Source organism: Eschrichtius robustus, chromosome 14 (genome assembly GCF_028021215.1).
Source record: "Eschrichtius robustus isolate mEscRob2 chromosome 14, mEscRob2.pri, whole genome shotgun sequence".
In the NCBI taxonomy this organism is placed as follows: Eukaryota; Metazoa; Chordata; class Mammalia; order Artiodactyla; family Eschrichtiidae; genus Eschrichtius; species Eschrichtius robustus.
In genome coordinates, this window is record NC_090837.1 from 97,426,498 (window position 1) to 97,448,363 (window position 21,866).

Consider the following 21,866-nt stretch of genomic DNA (forward strand, 5'->3'; position numbering starts at 1 on the left):
TGAAATGACTTTCCCAGCCTGATCTTCCCATCAGGCTCAGTGGTAGCTCAACTCAACGGGAAAACAAAAATCAAAAATACTAACTAGAAAAAGGTATGCCTATCACAACAAATCTTTTTAAACAATGTTCCCTGAGCTGAGTATTCACACACCTAAAGTCTGACATATGAATGTAAAAGGCGAGTGAAAGGATGGCCAAGTGTCTTAGCCAAAACAGCTGAAACCAAATCATTCTCTTGTCCTAATTCAGAAGCCACAACACATAAAAATAATAAAAAATTGTTTCTACATTACAGGCAATGTTTATGGAGATAACAGCCAAAGAAATGCACGAATTGTAGGGCAGATCTTGGTGGATTTCTCGTTGGACAAGTCATGAACGTGAGTCTCTGAGAAAGAGAAGAATTTGCCCCCAAAGTTCTCAGCTTCCTCAGCACCTCCTTCAGGGATGCGAGGAGAATGATAAGACACATTTTAACCCACTCGTGCCCTGTCATTAGTAAAAGATCAGCGTGTCAGGTTCCCGGTAAAACATGGAAAGTGTCACCCGGCCACGCAACCCCAGGAGCCGCAGGCTCATGGGCTGAGACCACCCGCCTCCTCTTTCCTGGAGTTCTGACCAGGCCGTGTCGGGGGAAGGAAAAGCTGAGGAGGGCGTTCCCTGGATGGCTGACCGACGGGCCCAAGACGGGGGCTGGGGCTCCTGAGTGCGCCGGACACCCCAGTTCTTCTGATCACAGGCAGCCATCATGAAAGACGGCTTCTATCAACAGCTAATATACTCAGCCGTTCAGGGCGGTCCCTCCCTCCTCTGATTCTGGTCCAGGAAAATCTCAACTTTATCCTCGCTTCTGTTCCTCCCTCCTTTTCACTATGAGCACCATCCAGCTGGGCTCCTAAGAAGACCCACCCCACCCCCACCCCCCCCCACCCCCCGACAGCAGCTGTGGTTGCCTGGATTGTCCCAAGAATAATGGGGCTGCATCTAGACGCAGGTCCTTAAGGATGCCTCCAGGACACCCACCAATGATGACAACTCCCCCATGTGGTCTTTGCATCTTAATGGTCACAACATGCAAAACTAAGCCATTATCATACTTTTTTTTCTAGGTTAATTCCCATCCAAACTAGCAGCAGAAAAAGCACGGCCCTTGTACCCACTCACCCATTCTGATTTCTTTGAATTCAGTATGCATCAGCACACATGCATACACACACTGTCTTCCCATGCATTCTATCATATCATTTTCTCCCTACTTTTTAAAGAAAAGACCCTTGCCCTTTACAGTCAATAATATTATGCCCAAGCTACTCCAAAATTCTGAGCTAGTGAGAAAGGTTACAAACTTCATTTGAATTGAAGGCTACCTGGTGAGCGAGCAGCTCTGACACTCTGACCTCAAAAGTAAAGTTGTGTATAGAAAGTGGGCTCAGAAAGGAAAGGAAGAGGCCTGGCGGGTCTTCGGGGGCACCTGCAGACTCTCCTCCAAAGCCCTGTCAACACTCATTCAACTTCATTATGCTGCAAGAGGTCCTCCCCACCCCTGCCAGCCAGGGGAGGAAGGAAACTGAAGGATCCTGCAAAGATTCTACCGAGATTCACACAAAGGAAGTACAAATCTTCTGTCATCATCCTATTAATATGTCTTGGGCATACAAGATTTTTTTAAAGTCCCAACAAGAAAAACCTTATATATTATCCTATCCAGAATTATCCTGTTCTTTTATTTTCGATTTTTTTAATTCTAAAATCCATATCAGGGCTTCCCTGGTGGCGCAGTGGTTGAGAATCTGCCTGCCAATGCAGGGGACACGGGTTCGAGCCCTGGTCTGGGAAGATCCCACATGCCGCGGAGCAACTAGGCCCGTGAGCCACAACTACTGAGCCTGCGCGTCTGGAGCCTGTGCTCCGCAACAAGAGAGGCCGCGATAGTGAGAGGCCCGCGCACCGCGATGAAGAGTGGTCCCCACTCGCCGCAACTGGAGAAAGCCCTCGCACAGAAACGAAGACCCAACACACCCAAAAATAAATAAAAAAAAAAAAAAAAAAAAAAAAATCCATATCCTCCTCTACTACAGGCTGGACACAAATTCTGGAAACACAGATAATTTACTATTTTATGACTGTTCTATCAACAAACCACTCACGTTACATTCATACCTGTTTCCAGCCTTGGGATCTACACAGCAGAATGATCACAGGAAATGTAGCTTTTTTTTTTTTATCCTTAAAGGATTAGGCTTCAAGCCCCTAAGGGAAGTGACGATGATCGTTTCCAAGTAACATCTTTCCTCTTTTGGCAGAGTTTCCAGACTATTCATTTCTACACAAACATCATTCGGTCAAAACACAAGTGGGGAAAAGCTCTCTGAGAATTCTCTCTCTTAACCTCATAAAACCTTGATGTCTCAGAGACGTCGCCCGAGAGCACCTCCTCTGTCTCAAGACAATACCTCCCTTGAGACTCACAGGGTCACACCTCCAGCACCACAAGGAGCTCGTGTCCACAACAGGTGAGTGCCTCTTCTTTTACAAGATTCCCTCCTGCACGTTTCTGCCTTCCTACCGCGATACGTGTCACCCACGGCCCGCGTGGGGAGGCTGAGATCTTCACTCGCAGACGACACCCTTCGGGGAAACACAGCAAGACTGCATCAGAGGACAGCGTGAGCCCCCAAAGTGCTGACAGACTCGTGGAACAGGACAGTCGCAGAGATCATTTTGGAATGGAGATGAATTCGCTCAGATTCTAGACTCTAGACTCCTGATGCCAAAGTCAACCACATAGGTACTCGAGAAAAAAATGGGCGCTCAGCACGGAGCAGAAACCAAAACCTTGAGAGTTTAGTTACTGCAAATTCAGTAACATGTCGGGAACGTAATTTTTGGGAGGGGGCTGCACATCGTTCCTAGGCTGTAATAGTAGACGCAGAGTCTCCGTAACAGGAAACATCACTTCTCTGTTCACCTCTCAAATAGACCTCGCCACACCTGCTGGGCTTCCCTGCAGCTACGACACTTTCAAAGCATCATAAACAACCACTCAAAGGAGAAAGGAACCAGCGAAGGCCCCCCGTAGGCCAAGCAGGGACTGGTACCCGTCCGCCGCTGGACCGGGAAAGGGATGCAGGAGAGGCAAAGGACAGGGTTTGAAGACGCGATGGGCCGGAGATGAGAAGAGTTCTGGGCTTGCTCTGAACCACCGCCAAGTCCAGACCAGGAGCCAAACCGAGTCCATGAGGGAGAGAAGGGGCCATCGGGGAGGAGCAATTCCCCCCTGGGGGGGGGGGGCATTCAAGGTAAACTGAGGCAGGCCGACCAGGATTTACACAGCTGACCTCAGTTCTTCCCTAAACCCAAGAGCTTCGGTTCTCAAACCGCACTTATGAACTCACACATCAAGGCCAAAAAATTTTAAGCACTTCCACTAAGAAACCCAAACCAGGGTGAGGGAAAGCACCATAAATCTGCAGACTTACACCTGACATGAGAAGAGTAAATCATCCAAGAACAGCACACACGCTTTGAGGACGATTTAGCATTTTTCACATTTAAAAGATAAATATCTAACCTCTGTTTAAGGGGAGGGGGGAGCCTTAGAACCATTTATTTAAAAAATCTTAAGGAAATGGAAAACATTTCAGGCTACCTGTACTTCAAAGTCTGTCTGTCATCTGATATTCTCTAAACCTTAACTTAAAACTCACTTCTACTTTTTTGGGAAAAAAAGCAACAACAAGGCAGGTCCACACACAGCACAGAGAGAGAGCCTTTAGGAAGTGGGCATGTGGGCCGCTTACTAGGTGCGAACTGTCAGGTTCAGAGCTGTATTCGGGCAGGCCGTGGGTTGTAACAAATGAAGTTCAAGTCGGGTTTACTAAGTGGAAGCCATCCAAACACTGGTGCAGACGCCACTCGCTCTGCAGCCGGGTGTAGACTCCGGGAAGCACTGGAGAAGGTGACCAGGAGCACGGCGCCCACGAAACTCACCATCATCTATATCCAAGTGCTCTCTCTGTTTTAGGGTCCACGAAAACCTGTATCTAGAGAACTGAGGGTTGGCATGAGATCCAAAAGGCCAACCAATATACGTTTATTCCATCTCAGAGCAAATAATCTGCACAACTGGGAAACACTGCTGAGAACATGGAAAGCTCACTAAACTTAACAACATCCAAAAAGGTGGAAACGCTAAGCTACGTGGTAGCAGCCTTTCCCCACCTACCAAGGGCCGTGCGCCCAGAGCACCTGAAGCACAGGGGAGGCGATGAGAGTCTTAACCAGGACACGCTCTGTGCACCGCATCTTATGAAAGCCTCCACCACCTCCAGGCAGCCAGGCCTCCGCTTCATTCTAGAAGTTCTCGAGAAGCTCTGTCTCTGAGCCACAGCCCCAGAAACACCTGGGGTAAGGATCCCGCTGCCAAAATCTCTAAGCCTGTGGAACGCCTGAGTTTTCTGCTAGTCGAAAAACACCTTCGTTTTTCTCTAAGGGTCAACATGGACCAAAGGCCTCCTCGTCACACCAACGTGGCACCAGCGACGGAGCTGGGCAGGTTCCAAGTCACAGGAGGAGACCAGGAACTGAGAGACGCACACCCGCCTGCCACCAGGCACCCCACACAGCGGATCGGGTGCCTCTGTGCACGTGACTCCCCCGATCTGAACTCTGTCCCCCAAAGGTGCTTCTGAGCTCCTGGAATTTGAGGGACTGGATCTCACAATTCATCTGAAATGGTACCCTACTTTAATAAATTACAGATGCTTGATGTACAGTTGTATCCAAAGAAGGGTTAGGACCACCCAGGTAAGGTAACTGAGAGCCAGAGCCCCATAGGGATTTTTGTCTATTTATTTTTTTAATGGAAATACTTAGATTTCCCAGTGTTCTGGATATTAACTGAGAGCTACCTTCAATTTATAATCAAGAAGAGGGCATCACATCCCATGCAGGCATTCAACAGAGCCTGTGGAAATTTGTTGACAATTCCTAATTATTATTCCTATTAGGTATTAATACCGAGGTACTGTGGGAGGAAAGGAAGATAATGATCTGAGGTATAAATTTTTCCAGAATTTTAAACATGAGTCAATTCCCCAAACCTGGTAAGGGACATTCACATTCTGCAAAGGCTCTGCTAACGAATGCTGCAGTACTGATGCGCGCTTTTAAAATTATATACGTGTAAAGATAAAACTTAAGTAACCACTTCAAATGCACATCTTGTCTTTGGAGAAGCATGAGACAATGAACATCTACCGATTCTTGTTTAAAATAACCAAACGGAGGGACTTCCCTGGCAGCCCAGTGGTTAGGACTCGGCACTTTCACTGCAGAGGGCCTGGGTTTGACCCCTGGTCGGGGAACTAAGACCCCTCAAGCTGCGGGATGCGGCCACAAAAATAATAAGAATAAAAATAAGATAAAATGACCAAGTGGAGGAAGTGCCACGGAGGCAGCCTGCTCAGCGTGGAGGGGACGTGACTGGGTGTGCCGGGGATGTCACCAGGAGGCCAGGCACAGCAGCCAGGGCGCTGCGTCGGGGCTCAGACACAGCCAGTGGGCACGCTGTGCCCTGCTAAGGAGGGGCGCCCCCGTGAGGTCCCAGGGCCCCCAGGGCGGGCGGGGAGAGGGCCCGCAGCCCTTACCTCTGTGCTCGAGCGCAGGGCCGTTGCCGCCCCAGCTCTGGTAGAGAGAAGCAAAGTCCTTTGGAATGTACGTCTTGAAGATATTGAGGATGTCCAGGCGTTTCTCGGGGCCCTCGGACGCAGGCTCTTGCTTGATGGTGTGCAGGACGGGCTGGGCCTGCAAGGCCGCAGTCCCTCTGGAGCCGACCTTGGCGGGGGGCTCTCGGGGAGGTAGAGGGGGGCCCCCGTCACCTTTCCCATGCGGCTGACCCTGAGGCTGAGGGCTGAATTTGGCTTTGGGCGGGTCCAGGGCACTGTGCTTATTTGGGGGACCGAGGCCGGCCCCCGCTGGGGGGAGGCCATACTTGTCCCCCTGCCTGCTGTTGGCCGGGGGCTGGGGAGCCGCCCGGGCGATGACGGTGGGCGTCGGTGTGGCACTTCTGCTGAAGCCCCCGCTGCCCGCCGCGGGCCCGGCTCTGGGGCCGGCCTCCTGCTTGGGCTTGGATGGGGGCGGCGGAGCCCCGGGCTGCTCGGGGCCGGGGCCGGGCTTGGTCTGCCGATGCCCGTCGGGACCGGCCACCCAGAGCGCGCAGGGCCCGCCGGGGTGGCTCTCCTTGCTCCTGGGCAAGCCGGCAGCTTTCGTGGGCATCCCCAGGGGCGAGGGGCTCCCTTTGGGGCCCGGAGCCCCGCCCGGCACCTGAGTGCGGGTGAACCGGGAGATGGGCAGCGGCTGGCACTCTTTGCCCCCGAGGGCAGGCGGGGGGCCCGTGCGTCCGCTCCGGGTGAGGAAAACCAAGTTGTTTCTGATGCTTTTGTAACCGTTGGGCTGAATCCACTGGGGGGCCACGGAGTGGCAGCTGACCCTGTGCCAGATGCGCTTGTGCATCCAAAGCACCTCGGGGTAGTAGGTCTTATGGCTGCAGTAAGGACACGGGTGGACGGCCAGAGCAGCTTGTAGGGAGGAGGCCAGCTCCTTGTGGCTGGGGTCAGCCCGAGTCGACCGCTCACTCAGGTCCAGAGGGATCAGGTCGGGGGCCGGCGCCCTTTTCCCTCCCCCGGAATGCTCCGTGTTGTGCAAATCGGACAGCTTCTCTTGCGGGTGGGTGGCCTGGCTCTCAGAGGGGAGCTGCAGATCCGCAGTCTGAGGGGGACGTGAAGGGAGGTCTGCAGCATCCCTGGAGCCGGGGCCTTCTTGCTCGGGGTGAAATGCTGGCATCTTTAAGTCCACAGAAAACCTAGGCTGCTCTGCTCTCTTGGAAGTGTCTCTGCTACTGTTTTCAAGTACGGACACAGAAGCTGCGATCGGCGCGCCGGGCTCCCTGGCAGCTCTTCCCGATGGGTTATTTCCAAGTGTGTGACTTTGGTCTCCATTGGAGAGCGCAGTGGAGGCTACTTCTTCAGGAAAGCAGCAGCGGTGTGGCTTTGTCCCTGGAGGATCGAAATGGAAAACGTGACGTTACCATTTCTCTTCAGAACAGAAGACAGAGAAGCACACCCAAACTGCCACGTGCACATGTGGAGGGAAGCGTGTGGGTCTCAGGAACAGTGCGATCCAGGACCTGGATCAGTAAGCTCTGTTAAGAGCGGATCAAACTTGAGGGCAAAATGGCGCTATTTGGGGTGAGGCTTCTTTTCCAATTAGATGACTCAGTAGACTACAGGGGAAAATAACATAGCTGCCTATCTAGTGACATACAACTACACTGTTACTAGTTAACAGAGGGGGACTAGTTCTATCAAAAACCAGGAAAAAAGACTTAATTCTTTATAACAGCATAAAGCTTTCCGTGACTTTCAAAGAACCCCTCAGCCCGTGGTCACAGAGAGGCAGGGCTGGAAAAGTGTGCTCTCCCCCCAGGGATCCTGTAGCTGCCTCAGAAACTACGGGCCGATTCAGGATGGGCCCCCGTGACTGCCTAGTAAAGTCCAACATACAGCTCCAAAACCTGGACACCAACAGTTTCCTTTGGAGGCATGAGAGGGAAGGGGGTGAGTCACACTCTTCATCCCCGCGCCTCCCAGGGGGGAATGCCCGGGAGAAACGGTGCTCCCTGGGTGGGACGCCCACTGCCGCTCCTGTGGGGTCTGCCTGGAGCCCTCTACAGGAGAGCTGGCCGGGCACAGGTTCCCTGCCACGGGGCGGCCTTGCACCCTCCCGGGTGAGTGCCGGCGACATCACCCCAAGAGCAGCCAGGCTACCCGAGCTTGGGCACCGAGGCTGCAAAGCTTCTCCCCGACCGGACTGCACTGCAAGTGGATTCGACACGATTTAACAAAAAACCCACTTGAAGTCTGCACTGACGACCTTGGGTTTATTTCAGTTAGAAGGTGCACAAACGTTTCTGGATGTCTTAAACCTTTCCGAACTACAGAGCGTGGATTCTTTCCATCAGTACGAGCTCGGAGGTGTTTTTTCTCATTACAGGTGTCATAGCGGGGATTGACTAAAATCTTAGGTTTTCTTTTATGAGAAAGCCCAATACTGTGGGTTTTTAAATAAGAAGTTTTTAGAGATTTTAACATTCTCATGGAATGTAGGTATCTGTTTACATAGAATGTTCTTTAAAATTTTTCTGTACTCAATGTTTTACTATATTTCTAAAGTTAGTATTTTACTATACTCAATATTTTGTAATAACCTATAAGGGAAAAGAATCTGAAAATACACACACACACACACACACACACACACACACACACAACTGAATCACTGTGCTGTACACCTGAAACTAACATGATATTGTAAATCAACTATACTTCAATAAAAAACAAAAAATAAAATAAAATAAAATATTTCTAAGTATATTTTTGGAGTTAAGACAGTAATCACATCAAATTGGTGAAAAAAGAAAGAAAAAAAAGTGTATTCCAAAGGGATCTTCAGGAAAGCAGGAAAGTGTCCTTCACAGAAGGCATTTACCAGAGACCTGAAGGAACACAGTGAACAAATATTCAGTGAACACCTGAATGAACAAATATTCCTTTTCAATTAGTAGGTAGTTAGAGAGCCACTTATAAGCAACTTTAAAGGATTACGTCCACATAAGAAATGTTACCAGTATGTAGTGATCGGCAGAATTGGTCAGGAAACAAGACAAAGGAGGAATACGTTTTCTGATCCTGTAGGCTCTGAAAAGCTAACATTTAAATAAAGTTAGATATACCTGCCTGTCATGTGGGTACCTAGCGTTTACTCAGAAAGCAAACCTGGCGGCCCTGGAAAGCTCTGATGATAAAAAGGGCATTTAACCTGGAATTAAATGCAGGGGACCGTCTTGGCCTTTGTTTAATTCAGGCTGAGGGGCTCAGTCTGTCAAATTCACTTTTACACTTTCAAAGAGAGTCAGGACGGCGGCTTGGGGGACCTAGTTTTTCCTGCATTAAAGGCATATGGATTTATGAGAACACACGCCAAAGCCTATTAGTTGAAACAACAGGGCCACTGTACCTGACACTACACATCTGCAGGTGTTCAGAGCACATCTGTCAGAGCCCCCAAAGGTTATGTGCTCCCACAAAGGATTTCAAACATCACGAGAATCTCCAGTACCTCTGACCAAAACACCAAGTGAAAAATCACAGCAGGCCCTCCATCACAGTAACGGAATTCAGAGACACGGCTCCGAGGATCCCCACACCTCACGGTGGGCCAGCACACCTGCGTGAGGGTTCCGAAACGCCTTCCTTAGCTCCTCACCTCTGTGCATGGGTCTTAAATTGCACTGAGTAGCAAAGGAAGCAGTTTGTAGCAATGTTAACGCAGATCAAAACGCACTTTTCAACTGCCCAGCTGAGAAAGCAGATTAGATCCATTCTGTGAGCCTTGGGATTCTGGTTTATAAAATAGGTACCGTTTCAAAATATTTTATCTCTGGTTTAGGGGGTAAAAGCAATAGCACCGTAAAAGCCCATGATTCCCTCTTTTGAGAGGCTTACCACACTGGTCATTTAGGGGACAGAAGGACACATGGACCTGGTGCCTCCGGACGGTCTTAGGCACAAGATGAAATGTGGCCGGACAACAAGGTAGACTGGGAGCTGACCCGACCCCCCCGCCCAGAATCCACAGGGAGGAAGGTCTCCTAAGGACGCTACAGCCTCGGTCCTCCCACAGCCCCACCATCACCAAAAAAAAAAAAAAAAAAAAGACAGAGATTCCAAAGTTTTCAACAGGATGGAACAAAGGCTCAAAACTAACAAGAAGAAACAAAGTGCAGGAAGTGAAAGGTCTGGCTTAAGGGCTGTGCTGTGAAAAAGAGTCCAGGTTCCTAGGGGACCACAAGCTCAGTGTGAGTCTCCATGGCCCAGGGTTTTATTGATGTATCAAGGTAAAGCCACAGCCACAGCCAGGGAGGCGAGGGCACCGACAGTGCTCACCTAGCTGCAGGAGCCCAGTCTCGGCTCTGAGCCCCATACTAAGAAGAGCCAAAAGCATATCCAGGACAGGCTCACGGAGGGAGGTCTCCGGAAACCAAGTAATGTGGAGAATGACTGCAGGAACTTGGACCGTGCCACCTAGAACAGAGGGCTGCTGGCTGGACCACCACAAACTTTGACATTCAGTCCCTGTGTCCTGAAGGGAGGGAGGGAGGGCTAGTTCATCCACAGCAGCATTCTGGCTGCCCCCTGGCATCATCTGCAAAGGACGTGAACCATCGCTGGAAGAAAGACCCAAGGCCAATGCCGAGACCAAAAACCAGCCTTTGGGGAAGAAGGGTCTGCACGTTCTTTGAAAGAACCTTTGGGTGATTCTAACTGTGGCCACGATCAAGGCACGCTGGGGTCGACAGAGGACAAATAACTGGGAGTCACGGAGAACCGGATTTCAGGAGAGGCCGAGACAGACAAAGAGCTGCCACGGGGCTGGAGGTCAGCTCCCAGCAGGCGGTGGCGGGGGGGGGGTGAGGAGCCGGCCTTCCGGGGTCCACAGGCTGTCTCTCTCTCCCTTCAACTCCAGGGCTGGGAGGATTATGCAGAAGGGACCAACGACCACCAGAAATGAATCGGCGGCTTCACAGGTGCCTCAACGGCCTCACAGCTTTTCTTCCAATTCAGTGGACTGAGATGTGGTGGAATCTGCACAGGTATGTCTGAGTGATGTAAGGGGGAAACACACTTCTTTTTTGAGAAAACGCTCTGTCATTGCTTCATGTGTAACTTTAAAAGCAGCAAGTTAGCACTTCCCTCTGGGAGCGCGGGTGCAGCCATCACACGGAAACCTGGGATGGGCCACAGGGAACGGTTTCAAATTTGGGGACTGAAGGCGCTTTTACAAGAAGAGCCTCATTTCTAATCCTTGGTTATCATATATCACCTCATCAGGTCATCTTGGTTTAGTCTGTCCCCTTAGCATATGACTGTGGCTCTTTGCCTCTCTTTTTATGTTTATTATAATTTCTTCGCTTCCCACCCTTGGTTAAAACAAAAAACAAAACAGAAACTCTTAAAACAGAAACAAAAAACAAAACAGAAACTAACGCAGCACAGAACCCTGCATGCCTTTACCTTACGGTGGGCCTTCCCCTGGCATGAGTGTCCCGACGGACCCTTCAGTAAACCTACGGTCACTGCAGGCAGCCGTGTCCTGGGTATGGAGGGAGGAGCTTTATAGGCTGACTTGTCCCCGCCGTCAACTGATTCCTGACCAGTCTCCCCAGCTTCTCACCCCAGTTAGTTATGCTGTGAACTCAGGTGACTCATTCTGATAGGAGCCTAAGCAAATCTCAGAGGATGTTATCAGCTACTAACGTCTATAACGGGATCGAGAGGAAGCAGGAGCAATGTGGATCACCAGTCCCGCCTGCCGAGACGCGGCTCTACGTCACCAGGGAGGGTCAACTGCTGGTGGCCAGACCTGGTCCCCGGCGCCCGCCGGCCTGGTTCCCCTAGGCGAGCGGGATGTGGTGCCAGACGCCGGCAGCGGTACCCCGGTCATGGCTGACCACACCATCCGGCCAGCATCGCCCAGCCTCTTCTAGGGGTGGCGTGGCCCTGATGGGGTCCCCAGGCAGCGAGGGCCTGGCTCGCAGCAGGAACCACACAGACGTTCGCTGTTGCCCTTAAGGGGAAGGAGGCGTCTTGGTTCCCGCCGGTGAGCTGCCGTCCAGCCGGGAGCGCCCAGTGCGGGACTGGGAAGAGGACTCCCCCTTCCCCAGGAGCCGGAACCCCAGCAGAGCCGTCTACACCCGCTATCACCTCTCTCAACACATCCAGGAGGTAATGCTGCTCTCCCCCGCGTTGCAGGTAAGGAAACTGGGGCAGAGAGCAGCTTCCAGAAGGCCTCGCTGTGGCTGGGGGAGCCCGATCCCTACCCTGGCCGTCCGGCCCTCGCCCACCCGCTGCGTCCACGGCTGGGGAGGGTCCGCAGGGATGGAGGTGACCCTGTGCGGTAACTGCTGGGGGAGAATCAGATGCTATGGGGGAAACCTAACTTGACTTTTCCAAAAACTTACCCGTATTTGGGCTGGGTGCTCGTAAGGTGAAGTACTGAGCCTCACGTGTGCAGCAAGTTTCTAGAACTTTTCATATTGGACCCCAAATGACTTCAGGTCCTGCAATTCTAGAAGACGAACTTTCTCTCCAAAATAGGATGCACAAGCACACGGTCACGCAGGAAAACTCAAAATGGCGGCCAGATAAAGCAGTTCGCAAAGTACTGATCGATCGACCCTGGTCACGCTGGAGAGGGCCGCCTGGCCGCCTCCCAGGGCCCAGAGGTTTCAGAGCCACGGCCTCCCCGCCCCCAGCGCCTCATGCCACCCGGCCACAGGACCAGCGCGTGGCCCCAGGAAGTGTGCAAGCTGCAGAGGAAATAGGAAGAGATGCTCTCTCCTGCGGCCCCTCCTCCTGCCCCAGGAGGTGATCTGGGAACAACCTGAGTATGAGATTCCATCAGCAGCCCCGTCCCTGAGTTAAAAACCCAGATGTAACATCTGTAGTGATGACCGCAAAGGGCAGCTGGCGCTCAAGGCTGAGAGCAGTCTGCGTGTTCAGGTAATTGGTTCTCCCAACCCCAGTGGCTGTGACCATGAGATTGTCTTCAATGCCCCTTCCTAGCTGTTCCTCTTCGTTGAAAAGAAAGATCCACCGAACTAATTCCACACACAAGTGTATGAAGGGGGAGCGGGGTTGAGTAGGTTCTCGAGATAGAAAATTGCCTAAACCCAAATTATTCTTGTGATTTGAGCCTTATATGGGACAAACAATAACCCTCTCCCCAAAGATACAATATCCCAAGTACTGTAAGCCTGAAGAATTCTCACAATTAAGAACTCCCCGATTAAAAGCAATTTTGAGATTTCAGAGGTTGTTTTTAATATTTGTGAGTTCCTAGTAACTTTTATAACACATATTACCAGTTACTGAAAACTTCCTGTGACACCAAGAACATCCGTTTTTAAATAATGTTTCTCAGAAGACCCTGCTTTTTCTAATTTCTTTTACCCTGTCTTAAAAAGGGACAGCTGGGGCCCTTCCCTAGTGGCGCAGTGGTTAAGAATCCACCTGCCAACGCAGGGGACACGGGTTCGAGCCCTGGTCCGGGAAGATCGCACATGCCGCGGAGCAACTAAGCCCATGCGCCACAACTACTGAGCCTGCGCTCTAGAGCCCGCGAGCCCCAACTACTGAGCCCATGAGCCACAACTACTGAAGCCTGCACGCCTAGAGCCTGTGCTCCACAACAAGAGAAGCCACCGCAATGAGAAGCCCGCGCACCGCAACGAAGAGTAGCCCACGTTCGCTGCAACTAGAGAAAGCTCACGAGCAGCAACGAAGACCCAATGCAGCCAAAAACAAAAAATTTTAAAAATTTAAAAGAAAAGGGAAAGCTGTTAACAAAAATAGATACAGGGCAGAATAAAAGGTATGATGTTTTGAGAGAAATGAGAGCCATTATGCATCCAGACTTAGCTGAAACTTGAGAGTTAACTGAGACAATTAAAACGCAAGAAATTAACAAAGAGAAAACTGCATAGGTGTCTGGCGGTGGAAAGAGTCCCTGGAAAGATATTTCAGCTAAAAGAATCTCAGCAACACTGAATCTCAATGAAATGTGATGAAGAGGATTATCGTAGGATGTCTTGGATACAATGTAGAAATGACTTAAGAAAATGTTTTAGCTGCAATATCCATGGGGCTTTTCGATTAACAAACACGGTTTAATAAGCTTTCTGTGCAAGCAAAGGAAACGCTGAAAAACACTGCCCCAGGCTGGTTCAATCTGGAAGTTCTCCTTCTGGGAAAATAAAGGAAAATAACCAAGGGGCAAAGACACGCTTATTATTGGTCGTATACAGAGGGGCATCCAGAAAAGCACGTGACCAAGTGACCTACTTGCGAGGCTGCTTTAAGGAGGGGTTACAGCAAACAAGGAAATCACCAGGGCTTCCAGGCCCAGGAACAACACCAGCACCAAAGTGAAAGTCCCAGCTCTGCCCCACTTCACCCTCTGTAAAAGGACAGGCTTTGTTTCCATAGAGAATAATACAGAAACTGCTTCTAATGGCCCAGTATCCATCAAGGACTATTCAGCTCTATGGTCAGAAAGTCTCTTTAAAAGAAGTGTTTCAAAGCTCTCTCACTCATTATACATATAATGTGAACTATAATAATTAATAATAATAATAATAACAATAAAGTCTCAGTAAGGAAACCAGACAGAACTAGAACAATGAGTGACAACTGAATAATCATGTTTTAAAATTTTTATAAATGAACCAATATTTTATTCCCTACATTGTTCCTGCTTGTTTTTCTGTCTGTCTGAATACAGTACAGAAGTTTTCATTTTATGTAATTAATCTATTCACATAAATAACTCACAAAACTGTAATTTATTTGCATTAATGGAAAAAAATGTAAATATCTTAGCACTTTGGAAGCCGGATTTTGATTTCTGAAGAAAAACAGTTACAGATTAAATACAGGCCTTCTGACTAAACAGTGTAACCACTGTTCCACAAGGACACTTAAAGCCTGAAATCCGGGAAATAATGTTTTCAAGAACATTCCTATTCAGAGAGTACAAAACCAACATTTTAAAGGTTAATCAAATACCTCGCGTTTCCACCCAAGCTTCCAGTAACTAGAGGGAAGTCCGTCCTGCCATAAAACATAATCACATTCTAGAAATCTAGAACTTACTAACTGCTTCCTCACTGACGCAACCATAAAAATGTGTCACTCGGGTCATTTGTGTGTGTGTGTGTTTTTAAATCGAATCCATGCTGAAGTGAACAGAATTCAAGTCTAGTTTCATGGCTGCTGTCCATTTTATACACCCTCCTTCACCCCCCAAATCCTAACAGAAAGTATAAACTCGTCCACGTGACAAAATTCAAACAAACGTAAAAATGAAAAGAAACCATTAAACAAAACTTTACAAACCACGCTCTGAAGAGTAATGAACATTTCCACTTTACAAAGGCAAAGAGAAAGTAAATCGAATGTTATAAAGAAGTATGTTGAAGCCGAAGTAATTGTAGAAAGAAGGTATTTGTATGGCTTCTAGATTTTAAAATGCCATTAAGAAGGTGCAGTAAGGAACAGCCCGGGGAAGCTTAGCACATGATGCTTCTTTTGCGTCCGTCCGTCATCCTCCAGCCCTGCTGCTTCCTAACGGGCAGGACTGGTACACCAGCTGCTAAACCCCCACAAAGAACGCCCGTCCCTTAAACCGCCTTCGTTTCTTCTTCCACAAGCTGCGTTTTAAGAGACCAAGCTCCGAGCAAGACTTCGGCAGAGAAGTCACCCTGTAAATCTCCAACATAAAAACAACTACAACAGACACAGACTAGCGTTCACATGGTTGAAAAGTTTGTCTGCTGCTTAATTATCCCGAGATACAAAACCCGAGTTCTGTGTATTTACAAACAAATTATAATGACCCTTTTTAAAGAAACTGGGACTCTTTATCAGGACAATCTTTCAGATGTAAAACCAAGCACGTGCTGACCTGCAGAACAAAGGCCACTCTGGGGCACACTGCTGGCCGGGCTGGCCCTGGAGCCGCGGCTTCCGGCGCCGTGTGCGGACCTCACCACTAGATGGCGCCCGCTCCCAACGCGAGACCCCCGCTGCCGGCGCCCGCGCTCCGCGTGGCGTCCCGGGTTTCAGAAACGGACCGAGGAGGCATGACTTTTGAACAACAGGTACGTGTCAGCCAAAGAGGTACACCGACAACTTGCTTTACGTGTGCATCAGTGAAGTTGTGCATATTTCCTCTGAAAGGGCTTCGCAAGTACCGCATGTATCTGAAATGGGTAAGAGTAGTTCATCAAAAGCTCTTGAAGTGTCTTACGTTTTTATGTCTGTTCCCCAGCATTTTCAGAGGTTAAAATGTGGAGAGCTGTAAACTAGTGATATACTTGGATGATCTGGCTAACTCAGGTGAAATGATCTGTCTATGCCATTAGACCATGAGGGTCAGATTACAGGCAGCACCTACCAAGGTCCAATTTTTGGACAGAAACACACAGAAACCGGGGTGCTTCAAAGCGGAATGGGCCCAAGACAGGCACGACATGGCCTGATGTCCTTCCACACAGAACTCTGTCTACATGAAAACCAAAATTCTTTTCATTCGTGGGGCGGCACTGTCATATGTGCCTTCAGATTGCAGGTGGGCAAAATGTTCTGGGGACACGATTTCTGAGCACTTGGCATCTACACGCCCGCAAAGTTAAACCTTTATTATTTCACGAAGCTGACCATATACAATAAGCATCCCATCTTGCCTGGTCCAGCATCCCTCCTCCTATGGCGCCAGCTGATGTGTAACAAGGATGGTCCTGACCTCACACGGAGTTAACTGTGAACTAGGAAGCCGTGAGCCCGGGAAGGAACCGCGGAGAATGTTAACTAAGCAGCACCAGCTTGTTTGCCTCGTCATCTCATCCCCACCAGAAGCTGATTCTCTAGCCTTTTATGGTTATAAATGTATAAGTGAGTATAAAATACAGAGATTTTCTGTATCGCTCACATAAAGAGTTCAAACTATTTTATAAATATCATATCTCAGATGTTTCACTCCCCCAGAGACACTTAGGGGCAAGAATTATTTTATATTTTACTTGATAATTTAAGCAAATATTCCCAAATCACATCACTAAACTGTTTCTGGACTCTTCGGCAGGCTGCCCAGGCCTGCTGTACAAGGGGCTGTAGTTATACTGTTTTCCATTAAAATGCAAAAACAAAGCATACATACATTTCCTCTTCATGAACTTCATTCTTTGGTTTTTCACTTTCTCCCTTTTTTTTTTAATAAAGAGGAAATAGCTGTATTCCTCTTTCTTGCATATCTTTGGTTTTTCTCCTGATAGCTCACCTTCAATTTATCCAGTTTTTTAAAAGTCTAGACAAAGAATTACAACCCCAATGGAGCAATGCCGCACGGAAAAATCGCAGGAAAGCCCCAATTACTAACGTTTATTTTCTCAATCCTTTAGTCATATTTCTATTTTGAGAAGCAGTTGCAATATCGTATTTCTGTGACTGTTTTCCAGGAGCTCGTTGGCTAAGTGGGAGCTGTGAATCTATGAATTAAAAATGTTTACAGCTAAGTAGAGGGTTTTCCATCAAATTCTATCAGCTGAACTCAAAAGGGAAGGCCCTCCACCCGGTCCCTCTGCTTCCACGGGCTTGGCATCCCATCCGAGGCCGTCTAAGGGGACCTGCAGCTGTGGGATCCCGCCCGCTTGGCCCGAAGTAACTCGCCCACCCGCGTGGAGAGATATCGGGGTGTGGGGGGGGGGGATCAGCAAACACACTGGTCACCAGTGTCACTCAGCCCACGACAGGCCCTGCTGCACTCAGGCGTGCTCAGCATTCTCTGTGCACCGGCTGAGTGTGGGCAGCTCCTTGACAGTGATGTGTGCACGTGCATGTGTGCACGTGTGCCTGTGCGTGTGTGCACGCGTGGGAGGGGGCGGTGGCCATCCCAGGGGGTGGGGACGGCTCTCGGAGGACATACTCTGAGGACACAAGTCACGTCTCAGCCCCGTGTCTTCCACTCGCTAAAGGTGCCATCTCGGTCAGTACTAATTAACTTGTTCGCTCTTCGTATAAAACCCAGGCGTGACTGCGATGCTTCTCGCTGGACTCAGTCGTGAGCTGAGCACACACGTGGCCCTCACGAGAGCGCCCCCAGCGAGAGGGCTGCCGCTAATCTAACCGCCAGCGAACAAGCAGACTCGCGGTGACGAAGGCAGCGGCCCGGCCACGCGGCAGGGTCCGGAAGGTTCCCCCACGTCCTCTGCTCTGCCCGCCCTACCATGCCTGTGACCTGCGTTCTCCCTCCGCACCCACCTCCCGAGGCCCCTTGGGGACAGGGACCCGGATCCTCCCCGGAACGCTGAGTTTGGCCTGGACAACAGCAGGACGTAAGATGGGAAGTGATCTGAAAAGTCACCACTGGTCTGAACGTCTAGATTCTGTGACCTAAACCCACTTTTTAAGAACGGCAGCCACTGACGCTCTCTCTTCTCTCTGACCTGAAAAACACCCTCACCAGGCTGCTGGGGTTCTAGCCCCCTTAATCTATAGCCTCCACGTCTCTCCAGATGCCGGCGGCTTACAGTTTTATACGGGACTGAAAAGATGTACTGATCCTGGCGGCAGAGCTGAAGCCACAATAAAGCAAAGATGCAGCGTGTTCATGAACGTGATTTATCGGCAGAGCTGTCGAGTCATCCCGGGGCTACACTGGGAATCACCAGGCCCAGCCGGCACCCTCTCCTGTCTGTGTCCGTCCGTCCTGATCCTTCCCTCCTCACAGGCACAAAGGGGACGCACTGCAGGCAGTCACGTGGCCACTCACACTCAGTCACATGTGCGCAGATGCACGCCCAGCCACAGGCATGTACGCAGTGCACACACAGGCTCACACGCACATGCGGTTTCCCACAAGGGAACGGCAGCGTGTCTGGGCTGGAGGACCGCCGGGGGCAGCTACTATCCAACCAGATAATTGCCCATGTGACCCCGAGTCCTGAGAACTCGCTCCCTTTCCCACAGCCAGACAATTACAAAGTCCAGAATTCAAAACCCAATGAATACACCATTCTTTAAAAGGAGAAAATGTGTGTGTGCGCGTTGGGGCTATTTTTAAAAGCTGAGCGCATCAATGCGTACCCTGAAAGCCTTCAAGTGGCCAAGCTCAGCACCACCACAAGCCACACACGCAGGAACCCAGGGTCCCCGCTTCTCTCTTCCACTCAGACTCCGATCAACTTCTCGATTTCTAGAAGACACGTTCACCAAACCTAAGACACGTAACTGCAAAACACGAAACGGCTATCACCTTTAGAATCTGGGAAAAAATTACACAGCCACCCGCCCTGGTCGCTGTGTCTTCAGAACCACAGCTCCATGGCGACACATCCACGCGGGTCACCTTGGGTCTCTGCGCACCAGTCAAGGCTACCACTCGGCCTGTGTGCCACGAGTTCCCTGGACGCACCCGGGGCACCAGCCCCGGGGCCGAAATCGCCCCATTTCCGCTCTGCGGGGGCAGGTGGCCAGGGCGAGGACCTCGGCCTTCCACTCCTGCCCAGCAGCTTCTGCAAAGCACCCAGCAGGCACAGACCGACTTCTGGGCCTGAGCTAGACGGCGACAGCGCTCAGCAAACGCCGTGGCAAAGCAGGGACCGCGGAGGCCAACCGCTTCTTCTGCCTCGCTGCCAGCTGGGCACGGGGGGTGCTCCACGTACGGCCTCACTGCCACTCCAGGGGACCCTCGGTCACCGTCCCTACTACCCCCGCAAGCCCCGTGACCCCGTGATCACCCCCGTGTGCATGTGCACATGCATGTGTGTGCCCCTGGGTACATGCATGTGCACCGTGGTCCCCAGGAGACCACAGAATCTGTGAAGCCACAGGAGACGGTGCATCCGCCCTCATGGTCCCCGGCAGCGAACTCTGCGATACACACCTGCCCCTTGCTCCTCGCAAATCTTCCAAAGCCACAGCTCAGGCGGGCACAAGGTCAGCGGATATGAACTTTCCTTGGAAGCACCTGGTGAAACGGCTTCCCGGCGCCAGGGCAACGGCACAACCCATCAGGCAACAGGGGACACGGTCACCCCCAGGGGCAGGGTCTGCAAAGGCACCACGATCAAAGGCAGCCCCGCGCAGCCCCTCACGCTGGACCCCCTCGGACGCTCACACAACGTCCAACGGATCAGCAGCCCAGAGGCTGCAACGCGCGCCCCCAGCGCCCAGGACAGCCTGGCCACGAAGCGATGTGGCCAGCGTCACACACAGGGGCTGAGGGGCCCCGCCCGGTCCCAGCTCAGACTTGACCCCAGCTGCACGTGGAGCCACTGCAGCCCTGTCTGCAGGGCAGGAAACCCAGGAAAGGCTCAGAGGTACGAAACGGATGGGTCTGGAGATGAGGAGGGGCGGGACGACGCCGGACGGGCAGGAGACATCGTCGGGGGGTGACAAGGACAGCCTCTCGTGCCCTTTGCCTTCCGGACGCTCAAGGCTGTTGTGTCCTCAGAGTGGCTCTGCTCACGGTTAATTTAAAAACCACAATGAAGCGTCCACCCATTACGGACAACCCCAGTCATAAATCCTTCCGTATTTTTACGTATCGGTCTGTGAGTCTGTGACTCACCCACACAGCACCCGAGAAACACGTGTCGCTTTAACTGCAGAGCCTCATTGCTGGGTTCACAGAGGAAAAGGCCTGTCGTGTCCCTGGGGTCGAAAGGCCGTTCCCCGTGGCTTGGAATCCCACCTGCAGTCCCCTGGGGCGGCGGGCACGCGGCGGGCCTGGTACTGCACCAGGCCAGGGGTCTGCTGACCGCCAGGGGTCCATCAGGATGACCGGCTTCCACGCCAGCCAGCCGGCACAGCGCCACGCCCCGCCCTGCCACGGAACGTCCACAGGAGAGGCGTGCTGACATCGGCGGAGCAGGCCACGGAACAGCAGCGTCCTCGGGGGCAGCACGACCTCTGGGACCTCTAAGCCAGCCTCTCCTTCAGGGCCCAGCATCCCTGGCCGCCACATCCCCATCTCGGTCATCATGAGGAAGCATCCCTGCCCGTGGACACCGGACTCCTTCGCCACTGGGTACCGCCTGCCTGCTTCTGCACCTGAGGCCTTACTGTTAATCTAATTCTTCTTCTTAAAACAAACAGCAGAGCCTGTGAAAGCAGCTTTCACGTCTCGCCAAGGCCTTCCCTTTCCAGGCTAACCCTTCACGGTTTTGCTGACCTGTCAGCATGGGTGAGGATTTCTTGGCTTCTGCTGAAACTTTTTTGTCGACCCAAGAGATGTACAGATGCCCAGGTGTCAGGAACACCTCCTTTTTCGCCATCAGCGGCGGGTCCCACACGAATCCACGGACGATCCTGAAACAGACAGGGTGTCTCTTTCTCAGAGTCAGAGTCGCGGAGCTCTAAGTGTGCAGGTGAGACTGCAACCCGGCCGCCTCTCTGCCCCGACCCGGCCCCTGCCTCTGCCTGGGCAGCCTCGGACACCCAAGCCTGGGAGGGTCCCCCCGCAGTGAGACCCACCTGTCGGAACCCAGGCTCTCCTGGTTCCAAGCAAGGGTGCACAGGTGTGAACTCGGAGCTGCGCTCCCCCCCTACCAAATGGGCTGACACCTCCGTTGTGAGGGGCTGAGCCCCGAATCAACAGGACACGAGCCCCTGACGGCCGTCCCCTCACAGGGCAGCGGACACCAGCCGAGCCACCTGTCTACCGTGCCATCCCAGACAACACCTCCATCCCCCCGAACTCTTTGAGCCTTTTTATGGTTAAATAAATCAGAGATTCTGAAAATACACAAAACCAGTTCACGGTTCAATAAGTTACTCTAAGGCGATCGCTCTCGTAACCGCACCCAGGTCAAGAAACAGACGCTGCCACCCCCCAAAGCCCCGACCGTGCCCCCTGCACACACACACACACGGAGCCTCCGCCCCGGGCTCTGCGGCGCTCGCTCCCGCGCTCCCACGTGCCTCTGCAGGTCAGGCCCGCGCCACCGGGAACCGGCCTGGTCGCACCTGTTCTTACAGATGTGCCTTTCCAGGCCCTCTGGCCCCCAGCTGTCCCCACCCCGCCCTCCTCCTACCCCCATTTCTACCAAATCACCCCGACCTGCGGGCGGTCAGCGCGCTCTCCCGTCCTCGGCGTTGGTGCCACGTTGGCCTGGCCGCCTTTCCCATGAATTCACGGGGTGACGAGGACAGAGGAGTGTCACCAGAACTGAGACGAGACCTCATGT

General features: G+C 51.6%; 1 protein-coding gene across 5 annotated transcripts in view; it reads right to left on the reverse strand.

Moving 5' to 3' along the window:
• Positions 1–21,866, reverse strand: part of ZNF516 (zinc finger protein 516) — a 114,925-nt gene that overhangs the window by 15,071 nt on the left and 77,988 nt on the right. For all 5 annotated transcript variants that reach the window (XM_068563214.1, XM_068563213.1, XM_068563212.1 and 2 more), the window contains exon 3: positions 5,650–7,056. In XM_068563214.1, the coding sequence (XP_068419315.1) occupies positions 5,650–7,056 (1,407 nt within the window). The remainder of the gene's footprint in view (positions 1–5,649; positions 7,057–21,866) is intronic.